The sequence below is a fragment of the Rhinopithecus roxellana genome, chromosome 8, assembly GCF_007565055.1.
Source record: "Rhinopithecus roxellana isolate Shanxi Qingling chromosome 8, ASM756505v1, whole genome shotgun sequence".
NCBI lineage: Eukaryota > Metazoa > Chordata > Mammalia > Primates > Cercopithecidae > Rhinopithecus > Rhinopithecus roxellana.
In genome coordinates this window covers 1843836-1858529 of record NC_044556.1, presented here as the reverse complement: position 1 = coordinate 1858529, position 14694 = coordinate 1843836, and the positions used below count along the sequence as shown (strand labels likewise).

Genomic DNA, 14694 nt, shown 5'->3' with positions numbered 1-14694 from the left:
CTTCTTCCCTTCCCTCCCCTCCCCCTCCCCCTCTCCCTCCCCCTCCCCTCCCCTCCCCTCCCCTCCCCTCACCTTCCCTCCCCTCCCCTTCCCTTCCCTTCTCTTCTCTTCCCTTCCCTAGAGTCTTTCCCTCTGTTGCCCAGGCTGGAGTGCAGTGGTGCGATCTTGACTCACTGCAACCTCTGCTTCCCAGGTTCAAGTGATTCTCCTGCCTCAGACTCCCAAGTAGCTGGGATTACAGGCACCCACCACCATGCCTGGCTAATATTTACAGTTTTAGTAGAGATGGGGTTTCACCACGTTGGCTAGGCTGGTCTTGAACTCCTGACCTCAGGTGATCCACTTGCCTTGGCCTCCCAAAATGTTAGGATTACAGGCATGAGCCACTGTGCCTGGCCGTGTCCTCTCTTTTCTTTCAAAATCCCTATTATTCTCATATTAAACACCCCAGTCTTCCTTTTATTCTTCCAAGATTTTAATCTTTTGGCCTTTTTGCCCCAGTGCTTTGAGCTATTTCTCCCATGTGGTCTTCAAAGACTCAAATTTGGCTTTTGAGAGTGATGACTTAAAAAAAAAAAAATCACCCAGCATCAATAGCAGACAGATGCTAAAGAAAAATAAAAATCATCCAGCAAAATTTCTTCTTAAATGTATTCCTTTTTTATTAAGTTCCATAGAACTAGAACTTTTGGGCATGCACTTAATCTTCTTACATTCTTTAATTTTTTTTTATTTTTTGCAAAATAAACTTTTATTTGGAGGGACAGCATAATTTAGAGTCCAGGTTCTTCTACACTTTAAACATTTATTTATTTATTTGTTTTACATAGACAAAAAATGTATATATTTATCATGTACAACAGGATGTTCTGAAATATGTCTACATTGTGGAATGACTAAGTCAAGCTAATTAATATATGATTACCTCATATAACAACATATATATTTTTTTTTTGGTGGTCAGAACGCTTAAAATCTCTCATCAGGTGCGATGGCTTATGTCTGTAATCCCAACACCTTGGGAGGCCCTGGCGGGTGGATCGCTGCTTGAGGTCAGGAGTTTGAGATCAGCCTGGCCAACATGGTGAAACCCTGTCTCCACTAAAAATACAAAAATTAGCTGGGCATGTGGCATGTGCCTGTAGTCCCAGCTATCAGGAGGCTAAGGCCGGAGAATCACTTGAACCCAGGAGGCGGAGGTTGCAGTGAACCTAGATCTCACCACTGCACTCCAGCCTGGGTGACAGAGCGAGACTCAGTCTCAAAAAAAAAGAAGTTAGCCTGGGTCGGGCGTGGTGGCTCACGCCTGTAATCCCAGCACTTTGGGAAGCCAAGTCAGGTGGATCACCTGAGATTGGGAGTTCGAGACGAGCCTGACCAACATGGAGAAACCCTGTCTCTACTAAAAATACAAAATTAGCCGGGTGTCGTGGTGCATGCCTGTAACGCCAGCTACTTGGGAGGCTGAGGCAGGAGAATCGCTTGAATCCAGGAGGCGGAGGTTGCACTTGCACCATTGCACTCCATCCTGGGCAACAAGAGCAAAACTCTATCTCAAAAAAAAAAAAAAAAAAAAAGTTAGCCTGTATCTAGCAAGGAAGTAAAGCCAGTAGGAAGCTGATAGTTTGAGGGAATGAGTGAGTTTAAAGAGCAAGTTTAGGCCAGGTGCGGTGGCTCATGCCTATAACCCCAGCATTTTGGGAGGCCAAGGTGGGAGGATCATGAGGTCAGGAGATCGAGACCATCCTGGCTAACACAGTGAAACCCTGTCTCTACTAAAAATACAAAAAATTAGCCGGGCGTGGTGGTGGGTTCTTGTAGTCCCAGCTACTTGGGAGGCTGAGGCAGGAGAATGCTGTGAACCCAGGAGGCACAGCTTGCAGTGAGCCGAGACTGTGCCACTGCACTCCAGCCTGGGCGACAAAGTGAGATTCCATCTCAAAAAAAAAAAAAAGAAAAAGAAAAAAAAAGAGCAAGTTTATGGCCGGTTGCAGTGGCTTATGCCTGTAATCCCAGCACTTTGGGAAGCTGAGGCGGGAGAATCATTTGAGCTCTGGAATTTGAGGCTGCAGTGAGCTATGATCATGCTACTACTGGAATTTGAGGCTGCAGTGAGCTATGATCATGCCACTACTAGAATTTGAGGCTGCAGTGAGCTATGATCATGCCACTACACTCCAGCTGGGTGACAGAGTGAAACCCTGTCTTAAAAAAAAAGGGGCAAGTTTAGGATGAGTGGGACTAAGGACTTGAGGTGAAGGACCTCTTCATTTACAAAAAGTCAAGGAAATATTTGCAGTGGTCACATTTTGGGTTTCCAGGGACAAGCATTGACAGAATACAGCATAGTGAAGAGAAATGCAATTTACCACACATTTTTTGAGAGCCTATTATGCAGAACAAACACTTTGGGAAGTAAAGGTTGATGACTTCGTCTCCAAGGATGATATGTTTAATGAATTCCCTTGTCCTTAGCTTCATTCTTCATAATGCCAAAAAGATCCATGGGTATGATTTTCCATATGGAGTTGAATGTTCTAGTTCTAATATTTTCTCTTCACTTGTCCTGGAAAAACATCCCCCTATAAAAGAGGTTTAGATTAAAGGTGGATGTAAGGGTAAAATAAAGCAAACAAACAAAAATCAACAACATGGAAAAAGAGCAGGAGTGATTTAAACCCAGCTTGAACCAGCAGGCAAGGATGGCATGATCTCCTAGCATTTAAAAATCCTAGGGCAGATGTGGTCTTCTTTGGCTTAGAGTGGGAAGACTTATCAAAAATTCAGCAGGAAGAATTATTATTTTTGATAAATTTTCAGACATAATATTCCACTCTGGAAATTTCAGTCCCCTGGATGTTTTTTGTCTATGAAGAAAGGTTAGAGTCTTGTTGGCTTTGTTCCTCTTTGAACTGCCCGTTATCTAACATAGTGCCTGACACACTGTAGAAGTCAACAAATATTCTCTTTGCACCCCACAACTAACAGCTTGGTTTAGCAGCCCCAAGCTCCACAGAGGAACCAACATCTCCTGAAGAAGCCTATGAGGTTAGCGGTTCCTAGCCTAGTTATAAGAGCTGTGTGCAAGAAGTTCAAAGTTATGTCTTCCTTCCTGGTATTTATGGTTCATTCACAGAATTTCCCATCCAGATGCAATTTACAAGTCAAGCATGACTTTCCCATAGGGAACATTGCCCAGCAACCTAACTGATCTTCCAACTTTATCAAGTTTCTTGGGAGCAGAGTTAGAAAGTTAACCCAAGGTCAAATTTGTCCATAGAAGAAGAGTTTCATTAGCTTTTTACTCAAACTTTGTGCCTAAAAAATAGAAGCACAGAGATTTTTCTATAGAGATGGAGTCTTACTTTGTTGCCCAGGCAGGTCTCAAGCTCCTGACCTTAAGCAATCCTCCTACCTTGTTCTCCCAAAAGTGCTGGGGTTACAGGCATGAGCCACCATGTCTGGCCAAAGCTAATGTATTCCTTAAAGAGAGATTCATATATATATGCATATGTGTATATATATATATATAGTTTTTCTTTCTTTTTTTTTTTTTAGACAGGATTTTGCTCGTCACCCAGGCTGGAGTGCAGTGGCATGATCTTGGCTCATTGCAACCTCTGCCTCCTGGGCTCAAGCAATCCTCCTGCCTCAGCCTCCCGAACAGCTGAAATTACAGGCATGCACCACCATACCTGGTTAATTCTTTAATGTTTCTGTAGAGACAGGGTCTCACTCTATTGCCCAGGTTATATTTGATATTTTCCCCATCCAAAGATACACTCATATTATTCAATTTCCACAATGTTAAGTGATAATAATAAAAACGATTTTCCTTACTCCATTGTGGAGAACCAGTATCTAGAATGCTGGCAGCTTTGGGAATTATTTTGGATTATCTGGGAAACCTTTCACAAGTCACAGTCAACAGTCAGCACTTTTACTCTTGTTGAGAATAATTAAGGACAGAGTTTCACTCTTGTTCCCAGGCTGGAGTGCAATGGCACGATCTTGGCTCATCCTAACCTCTGCCTCCCAGGTTCAAGCGATTCTCTTGCCTCAGTCTCCTGAGTAGCTGGGATTACAGATGCCTGCCACCATGCCCAGTGGCTCACACCTGTAATCTCAGCACTTGAGAGGCCAAGGTGGGCAGATCACTTGAGGTCAGGAGTTCGAGACCAGCGTGGCCAACATGGTGAAACACCATCTATACTAAAAATACAAAAACTTAGCTGGGTGTGGTGGCAGGCACCTGTAATCCCAGCTACTGGGGAGGCTGAGGCAGGAGAATCACTTGAACCCAGGAGGCAGAGGTTGCAGTGAGCCGAGATTGCACCATCGCACTTCAGCCTGGGCAACAGAATGAGACTCTGTCTAAAAAAAAAAGAAAAGAAGAGACAGGGTCTCACTATGTTGCCCAGGCTGGTCTCAAACTCCTGGACTCAAGTGATCCTCCCGTCTTGGCCTCCCAAAGTGTTGGGATTACAGGTGTGAGCCACCACGCCCAGCTTCTTTTTAGACGTCTATTCTGTCATTTATTCAAAAAGCCAAATATGGAAAGAAATGTCACATAGAGCAGAAAGCTCATTCTGTGGTACACTGAGCCTGAGTTAGTGCAATGGAAGAACAGAATACCAGCAACCAGATTCCAGAAGTATCGTCTTTCTAACAGGGCCATTTCCTCCCCCAGGAAGGTCCCATGATTCCCTGCACTCATCCTCTGTAATTATGCAGAGCAGCTGGGGCAGAATCCGTATCCTGGAGCCTCTTCCATGGCGTACCCTCACTCTGTGGGGCTCACATCCACATCTTTATGTACAGGGTGCATTTGGGGAAAGAAGATCACTCTGCTATGCCTATGCTTGTAAATTTCTCCCAGTGGGAGTCTGTGTTAGATTGCATTGGTTCTTGATATGTTTTACTCATACATCTTTGCACAACAAGAATACATATGAAAACCAGCTTAAGTGCTGTTAGTGAGTAGAGAGGAGTCACTGAGGAAAAATATAACAGAATGAGGAACTCAAACCAGGTTATCAGGAAAAGGACTCTTCCTCATACCCTCCAGGGAAAGCGAGTTTGTACTCAGACTAGCTCTTCAAAGCTGCCCTATGTTTCCCAGGCTGGTGTCAAACTCCTGGGCTCAAGCGATCCTCTCATCCCAGCCTCTCAAGTAGCTAGGACTACAACACCACAACACCTGGGCCTTTTTTTTTTTTTTTTTGAGATGGAGTTTTGCTCTCGTTGCCCAGGCAGGAGTGCAATGGCGCGATCTCGGCTCACTGCAACCTCTGCCTTCCGGATTCAAGCAATTCTCCTGCTTCAGCCTCCCAAGTAGCTAGGATTACAGGCATGTGCCACCACGCCCAGCTAATTTTGTATTTTTGGTAGAGATAGGGTTTCTCCATGTTAGTCAGGCTGGTCTCAAACTCCCAACCTCAGGTGATCTGCCCACCTCGGCTTCCCAAAGTGTTGGGATTACAGGCGTGAGCCACTGTGCCGGGCCCCGGCTTCCTTTTTATTATTGTTATTTTACATTGTGGAAATTTATTTATTTATTTATTTTCTGAGGCGGAGTCTTCGCTCTGTCTCCCAGTCTGGAGTGCAGGGGCGCGATGTTGGCTCACTGCAAGCTCCACCTCCCAGGTTCACGCCATTCTCCTGCCTCAGCCTCCCAAGTAGCTGGGACTACAGGTGCCTGCCACCACGCCCAGCTATTTTTTTGTATTTTTAGTAGAGACGGGGTTTCACTGTGTTAGCTAGGATGGTCTTGATCTCTTGACCTCGTGATCCGCCCACCTTGGCCTCCCAAAGTGCTGGGATTATAGGTGTGAGCCACCGCATCTGGGCTACATTGTGGAAATTGAATAACATGAGCATATCTTTGAAAAGGGAAAATATAGGCCAGGTGCAGTGGCTCATACCTGTAATTCCAGCACTTTGGGAGGCTGAGGTGGTAGGACTGCTTGAGCTGGGAGGTCAAGACCAGCCTGGGCACCATAGGGAGACCCCATCTCTCTCTATAAAAAAAAAATTGGCCGGGCGCGGTGGCTCAAGCCTGTAATCCCAGCACTTTGGGAGGCCGAGACGGGCGGATCATGAGGTCAGGAGATCGAGACCATCCTGGCTAACACGGTGAAACCCCGTCTCTACTAAAAACTACAAAAAAAAAAAAACAAGCCGGGTGTGGTGGTGGGTGCCTGTAGTCCCAGCTACCCAGGAGGCTGAGGCAGGAGAATGGCGTGAACCCGGGAGGTGGAGCTTGCAGTGAGCTGAGATCTGGCCACAGCACTCCAGCCTGGGTGACAGAGTGAGACTCCATCTCAAAAAACAAACAAAACAAAACAAACAAACAAACAAACAAAAATTAGCAGGGCATGGTGGTGCACACCTGTGGTCCCAGCTACTCGAGAAGCTGAGATGGGAGGATTGCTTGAGCCCAGGAGGTCGAAACTGCAGTGAGCTATGATTGCACACTGCACTCCAGCCTGGGCGACAGAGCAAGACCCTGTCTCTTAAAAAAAAAAAAAAAAAAAAAAAAGAGAAAAGAAAAATATACATTAAAAAACTAGAGGAAGTTCAGCAAACTAATGCAGGAACAGAACACCAAACACACATGCTCTCACTTATAGGTAGGAGCTGAACAATGAGAACAAATGGACACAGGGAGGGGAACAACACTCACTGGGGCCTGTTGGGAGAGGTTGGAGGGGGAGAGCGTTAGGGAAAAGAGCTAATACACGCTGTTTTTTTTTTTTTTTTTGGACGGAGTCTCGCTCTGTCACCCAGGCTGGAGTGCAATAGTGCAACCTTGGCTCACTGCAACCTTGGCTCACTGCAACCTTGGCTCACTGCAACCTTGGCCTCTCAGGTTCAAGTGATACTCCTGTCTCAGCCTCCCCAGTAGCTGGGACTACAGGTGCATACCACCATGCCCGGCTAATTTGTGTATTTTTAGTAGAGATGGGGTTTCACCATTTTGGTCAGGCTGGTCTTGAACTCCTGACCTCAGGTGATCCACCCACCTCAGCCTCCCAAAATGCTGGGATTACAGGCATGAGCCACCACGCCCAGCCAACGCTGGGCTTAATACCTAGGTCATGGGTTGATAGGTGCAGCAAACCAGCATGGCACACGTTTACCTATGTAACAAACCTGCACATCCTGTACATGTAACCTCGGAACTTAAAACAAAAACAAAAACAAACAAACAAACACCCCCAAACTAGAGGAAGCTTGCAGTGTCAAGAGAGGAGTATGTAAAACATTAGAACAATTCACATGTTCACTTACCTCACTGGGTTTTGAGTCAGGACCCATCTTGCTGGAAAGTGTGTATGCCTCAGACTCAGATTTTGATTTTACAATCTCTCTAAACCACTTTTGATATTGTTTCTGGACCTGGAACATCAAAGGAAATACCTGGATGGGTTTTGCTAACATTGGTGAAGAGCAGACAGGTCAGTGAGTCAGGAAGAAGATAGAGATGTATTATTATTTATTTATTTTCACAAAACATGGTCTATTCGTACAATGGAATATTATTCAATTTTATAAAGGAAGGAGATTCTGACACATGTTCTACCACACGGATGAACCTTGAGGACATCAGCCTAAGTAAAATAAGCTGATTCAAAAGGCGAATACTGTATGGTTCTACTTATATGAGGTACCTAAAGTCATCAAATCCATGTAGACATAAAGTAGAATAGTGGTTTCCAGGGCCTGGGGGAAGGAGAGTGGGGAGTTTAATGGGGATGGAGTTTCAGTTTGGGAAGATGAATAAAGTTCCGGTGATGGATGTTGGTGATGGTTGGAAACATCGCGAATGTGATGCTACTAATGGTACGCTTAAAAATGCTTTAAAAGGTAAATTTTATATTATATATGTTTTACCACAATACAAATTTTCCATTACAGGGTATATAATTGTTGTAGAAAATTTATGGCCGGGTGTGGTGGCTCACACCTGTAATTGCAGCACTTTGGGAGGCCGAGGCGGATGGATCACCTGAGGTCACGAGTTCAAGACCAGCCTGACCAATATAGCAAAACCCCATCTCTACTAAAAATACAAAAATTAGCCAGACATGGTGCATGGCTGTAACCCCAGCTACTCCAGAGGCTGAGGCAGGAGAATTGCTTGAACCTGGGAGGCGGAGGTTGCAGTGAGCTGAGATTGCAGCACTGCACTCCAGCCTAGAAGACAGAGCGACACTTCGTCTAAAAAAAAAAAAAAGGAAAAAGAAAAGAAAAAAATAGAAAATTTATAAGATATGCATATGCAAAAGGAAGAAAATAGAAGTTACATATAATTCCTCAATCTAGTGAAAATCACCAATAATATTTTGGTAGTACCCTTCAATGTGTCTTGGTTTTGGGCACCTCAGAAGCAGACCCTGCAACAAGGGTTGAAGTGTAAGGAGTTTATTTGAGGGGTGATCCCAAGAAGCACCAGTAGGGCAATGAGGAAGCAGGACAGGGAAGAGAAGGCAGCTGGTAAAGAATGCATAATTAAGGATATTTCCATTGTGGGAATCTGGGGCTCAGTCCCATTCAGGAGCTCTGGGGTACAGCATGGAACTACCTTAGAGTCAACTTGCCTGAAGGAGGAGGGAGCTGGGGTATTTATCCACCAGCTCCCATCAGTCATGGGTTGATGGCCGCTCTCAAGGGCCGTTACTCTTTGGCATCACCAGTTTGCCCTGTGCATGGGCCAGGCATGTCCTGTGGGCAGTATGAAGCCTTCAGGCACAGTTATATGTGTTCGCAACAAGTAACTCCAGGCATGTAGAGACAGAAGCCAAAGGGATATGAGAGGGCCATGGACAGCATCTGCCATACCATGATATCCCAACATTGACACTATTGACGTCTTGGGTTGGATAATGTTTTGCTGGAGAGGGCTGTCCTGTGTGGATTGTTTAGGATATTTAGTAGCATCCCTGACCTCCACCCACTAGATGCCAGTAGCAAACCCCACCCTAGTTATGGCAAACATTTCCCCAGACATTGCTAACTGTCCCATGGTAGGAACACAATTGCTACTGGTAAGAACCATTCTGATATGCCATAAACACCCATACCTACACATAAATAAATACATAACAATAACACAAGCAATGACTTATACTCGTTATATAAACAAAATGAAACCCTCTGGAGTAATTTCTTTTTTTTTTTTTGAGATGGAGTCTTGTTCTGTTGCTAAGGCTGGACTGCAATGGCATGATCTCAGCTCACTGCAAACTCTGCCTCCCAGGTTCAAGTGGTTCTCTAGCTTCAGCCTCCCGAGTAGCTGGGATTACAGGCATGTGCAACCACACTCGGCTAATTTTTGTATTGTTTAGTAGAAACGGGGTTTCACCATGTTGGCCAGGCTGGTCTTGAACTCCTGACCTCAGATGATCCTCCTGCCTCGGCCTCCCAAAGCGTGGGATTACAGACGTGAGCCACCACGCCTGGCTGGGTTCCATTTTGGAGACAGCATGCAGTCTAGATTATTCCTGAGCACCCCTTAGTAAGGGACATTCTTGGAAGACACACACTACTGTTCAGTTGCAGACAAACTGTTTTGAATTTAGTAGCCATATGAAATAAAACTGTATATATCTTTAAAAACTGAATGCTAGGCCAGGTGCGATGGCTCACGCCTGTAATCCCAGCACTTTAGGAGGCTGAGGTGGGCGGATCATGAGGACAGGAGATCGAGACCATCCTGACCAACATGGAAAACCCCGTTTTTACTAAAAATACAAAATTAGTTGGGTGTGGAGGCATGCACCTGTAATCCCAGCTACTCGGGAGGCTGAGGCAGGAGAATCGCTTGAACCCGGGAGGCGGAGTTTGCAGTGAGCCGAGGTTGTGCCATTGCACTCCAGCCTGGGCAACAAGAGCAAAACTCCGTCTCAAAACAAAAAACAAAACAACAAAAAAACAAGTAACAAACAAACAAAAACTGGATGCTATGATATGCCTCAAAAACTGAGATAAACTGAGGGAAGGGTACATATAAGTGTTTTTCGTATGCTCATGTGAAACCCTGTCTCTACTAAAAATACAAAAAAAAAAAAAAAAAAAAAAATTAGCCAGGTGTGGTGACATATATCTGTAGTCCTAGCTACTCAGGAGGCTGAGGCAGAAGAATCTCTGGAACCTGGGAGGCGGATGTTTCAGTGAGCCAAGATTGAGCTACCGTACTCCAGCCTGGGTGACAGAGCGAGAATCTGTCTCGAAAAAAGAAAAAGATGATGATGATGATGATGACGAAACAAATGCTCTCCCAGTGGTGCCTGCGAACCAAGTGGAGATGAGTTCACCTCCTGAAGTGCTGGGATTATAGGCATGAGTCACTGTGCCTGGCCCCAGTTTCTCTTTAACAAGGCAGTTAACCTGCAGTACAGTGAAGTTCAAGACCTCATCGTGCCCACTGCTGTTCCATGGTTTGAGATGTGAGTTGCAAAAGACCTCATCGTGCCCACTGCTGTTCCATGGTTTGAGATGTGAGTTGCAAAAACTGCAGTAGCAGACTGGGATGGATCTATGAGTTTGCCCCTGAAGACAGCCAGTGTTACAAGGAAGGCTGTGTGATTCTGGAATGTGACCTAGTTCGGGACAGTGAGGGCTCTGAGGGGCATGTATCATCTGATATGTCTTGAAGAAAAAGAGATAAATCAGCCCAGCATGGTGGCTTACGGCTGCAATCCCAGCACCATATACTTGGTATTGACTGGAAGCTTTTCCTTTTTCTCTTTTTTTTTTTTTTGAGATGGAGTCTTGCCCTGTTGCCCAGGCTGGAGTGCAGTGGCACAATCTCGGCTCACTGCAACCTCTGCCTCCTGGGTTCAAGCGATTATCCTGCCTAGCCTCCCGAGTAGCTGGGATTACAGGTGCCCCCATCATGCCTGGGTAATTTTTTTGTAGTTTTTAGTAGAGATGGGGGTTTCACCATGTTTGTCAGGCTGGTCTGGACCTCCTGACCTCAAGTGATCTGCCCATGTCGGCCTCCCAAAGTGCTGGGATTACAGGTGTGAGCCATCGCACCCTGCCGATTGGAAACTTTTTCTGAAATAAGGCAGAACTGCTTGGGTGTCTTTTTCCATGTAACTTAAGATAGTAATATAAATAAAATAATAGTTGGAAAAAAAAAAAGAATTCATGTGAAGTGGTGTGTTAGCTGCATTGCTGATCTCCATGATTCACTCCTTTGTAGTAGTATTACACTCTGTCTTAGTCTCTTGGTGGGTTGAGTGTTCTTTTCCCATTGACTTTGGGCTTGACCGTGTGACTTGCTTTGGCTAATAGGATATTAGTGGAGGCGATGCAAGAAGAATCACAGGCTTGAGTGACCTTGCCCAGTAGGGTCTGCCTCTTTGTGATTTCACCATTGTTAGGAGAAGAATATTTGCTGGGGAGTTGCTCCCACTTCTGCCTAAGCCTCAGGATGAGTCACAAAGAGCAGGCCTAAACCTAATCTGCATCCTGGAGCAAAGGCAAGCTGAGCTCAGCTAAGATCATGTGAACCCCAACAGACCCGTAGACCCATGAATAAGAAAAGCAAATATTTGTGTTTAAACCAATGAGATTTTTGAGGTTGCTTGTTACATAGCATTAGCTGACTATTACAAGTGGGAAAACTGAGAAAAAGGCATTTTTTTTGACATAGCAATTATTTATATTCTGAAATGTGTTAATAAATGATGTATCTTAACAACTAGTAGCATTTTTAAAGTAGAGAAAATAGAGTGTTTATAGGTGGATTATAATCTCATATGGAACATTTAGAGAATGTTGACTTAAATCCCCATTAAACTCCATTTCCAAAATTTTCTTAAGTTTAAAGTAACAAAGAAAGGGGTCAGTGTTTACCTGCTGGCTGAGAAGGCAGTAGACCAAGAAGATGAAGAAGCCCTGGAGGCTATTGATGATGGTGAAGAGGTAGGCCATGACCTGGGCAGCTGGACCTACTTGTAGGAAGCCCAGACACCATGTGCAGCCCAGGATAAAGAGCTGAGCTGTTGCTTTGAAAGCCAGCATCCTGGGAGGAGGAAGTCAGAGATTAGGATGTCGAAAAACTAATAAAGAGCATGAACACCCCTCTAGTTAGCTGTTAATAGTGAGAACTCTGAAGCTAGACTACCTGGGTTTAAACGGAAACCAGCACTGGCTACCTGTGTGATCTTGGGAAAGCTGCTTTACCTTCTTGCAACTCAGTTCCCTCATCTTACTTTTATTTTATTTTATTTTATTTTTGAGATGAAGTCTTGCTCTGTTGCACAGGTTGGAGCACAATGACATGATCTTGACTCACTGCAACCTCTGTCTCCAGGGTTCAAGTGATTCTCCTGCCTCAGCCTCCCCAGTAGCTGGGACTACAGGCATGCACCATCATGCCCTGCTAATTTTTGTATCTTTAGTGGAGACGGGGTTTCACCATGTTGACCAGGCTGGTCTCGAACTCCTGACCTCAAGAGATCCACCCATCTTGGCCTCCCAAAGTATTGAGATTGCAGGTGTGAACCACTGCGCCCAGCCTCAGTTCCCTTATCTTAATAATTCTTGGCCGGGCGTGGTGGCTCAAGCCTGTAATCCCAGCACTTTGGGAGGCCAAGACGGGTGGATCATGAGGTCAGGAGATCTAGACCATCCTGGCTAACACGGTGAAACCCCGTCTCTACTAAAAAATACAAAAAACTAGCCGGGCAAGGTGGTGGGTGCCTGTAGTCCCAGCTACTCGAGAGGCTGAGGCAGGAGAATGGCGTAAACCCGGGAGGCGGAGCTTGCAGTGAGCCGAGATCCGGCCACTGCACTCCAGCCTGGGCGACAGAGTGAGACTCTGTCTCAAAAAAAAAAAAAAAAAAAATTGTTCTATTTCATGGGGTTGCTATAAAGATTACGTGAGACTTTAACATGGGAAAGTATTTAGGACAATGTATGGGACAAAATTAGTACCACACATACATAAGGCATTTAAAAACCTGGATGCTTTTCCTGTCTCTTACTCTCATCATTTATAGACAGGGATCATATAATTTTTTTTTTTTGAGATGGAGTCTCGCTCCGTTGCCCAGGCTGGAGTGCAGTGGTGTGATCTCAGCTCACTGCAACCTCCGCCTCCTGGGTTCAGGCGATTCTCCAGCCTCAGCCTCCCAAGTAGCTGGGATTACAGGCGCCCACCACCACACCTGGCTAATTTTTTGTATTTTCAGTATAGACAGGGCTTCACTGTGTTAGCCAGGATGGTCTCTGTTCCTGACCTCGTGTGTGATCTGCCCACCTCAGCCTCCCAAAGTGCTGAGATTGCAGGCGTGAGCCACCGCGCCGGGACAAACTTGTCTTATTTTTATGATTAAAATGAAAACAACAACAAATTACATGCTCAAATTAAAATGGATGCTGCAACATAAAAATACTCATACCTTAAGATATTTTGAAATATTATACAAAATGTATTTTAATCTAGATTCTTATTGAACCTATTACACACAATTGGAGATAAACATTTAAATTGGTATGTGTACAGAGAGTTTAATATGTAATTTAAGCACGTGATTTAATATAGCTAGATTGATCTCTATTGACTGGGGTGGATATAGCTTTGTGACATTACCAGATTAATTTTTAGGGTTTCTATATGGTTTAAGCTTTTTAGTAACTGTTGGATTAGCAAATCTGAGTTGGTTGCTTTTGACTAAAAACATACTCCTGTGTGCATTTTGTGTAGTGTGGCGGAAATGAATGTTTTTCTCCCTTTTCATCTTCCTTTTAGTGTTAGATCTCTTCCCCTTTGAGTTTTAAAACAAGACACATGGTCACTTGGTTAGAGACTACATTTCTCGCCTCCCTTGCAGCTGGGTGTTATTATGTGACCAAGATCAACCAATGAGATATGAGCAAATGTGGCAAGTGCAACTCCTATATGACCTCCTTCCCATGGATGGGATATTGACAAGGGCAACATCCTTCTAGAGGATGGTGGAGCAACAAAGTAGAAAGAACCTGAGACCCTGGAACACTGTGTGGAGCAGAGCTTCTTTATTAGCCCTGAACTGCTCACTTCTGGGTCGCAACATGAGAGTGAAATGAAGTTCTATTTTATTCTTTTTTTTTTGGACAACTTTTTCTCACAGCAGCTTGGCTGGTATTCTAGCTAATATAGGTTCTCACTAATTGTGATGGTGGAAGATTACAGTGGTCTTGCTAGTCCTGGGAGCATGGCTGTTGAGTGTACGTGTGTATGGATATGTAGGAGGGATCGGCAGAAGCAAAGGGAGTAGGAAGTACCATTTGTCACATCCTACCTTGTGTTCTGGATGGTTGACACTTCACTATTGAGGGAGGAAAGTTTTCTTTTCAAAATCCAAAAGACCAAGATAAAAAATACTAAATTCACCTGCAGGACCAACACAAACAAGGCAGAATGCAAGTTAAAATAACGTATGGTTTCCACTTTAAATTGCACACAGGAGTCCAACCTCCCTGTACATGGGATTGAATTGGTAGCAGGTGGAAAATGGATCCAGCCAACAGTGGAAATGCAAGCCCCTTGTACCATCTTGTACCCAGCACTTCTCTTGGTTGTTCTTAATTTGGGAAAATCAAAGGCACATACTCACAGAGAAAATGGCACAGACTGGGCCAAGGAAACCCCAGATGAATCCCTGGTCCAGGTGGAGCCAGCATCTAGGAACAATG

At 44.7% G+C, this 14694-nt stretch overlaps 1 protein-coding gene across 1 annotated transcript in view; it reads right to left on the bottom strand.

Moving 5' to 3' along the window:
• Positions 1–2349: 2349 nt before the first annotated feature.
• The window catches only part of LOC104661036 (adhesion G protein-coupled receptor E3), a 60633-nt gene continuing 48288 nt past the window's right edge, over positions 2350–14694 (bottom strand). The window contains 5 exon segments of the mRNA XM_010361558.2: positions 2350–2582; positions 7294–7401; positions 11869–12037; positions 14301–14392; positions 14616–14682. Coding sequence (XP_010359860.2) covers positions 2544–2582; positions 7294–7401; positions 11869–12037; positions 14301–14392; positions 14616–14682 — 475 coding nt within the window. The 3' untranslated portion in view covers positions 2350–2543.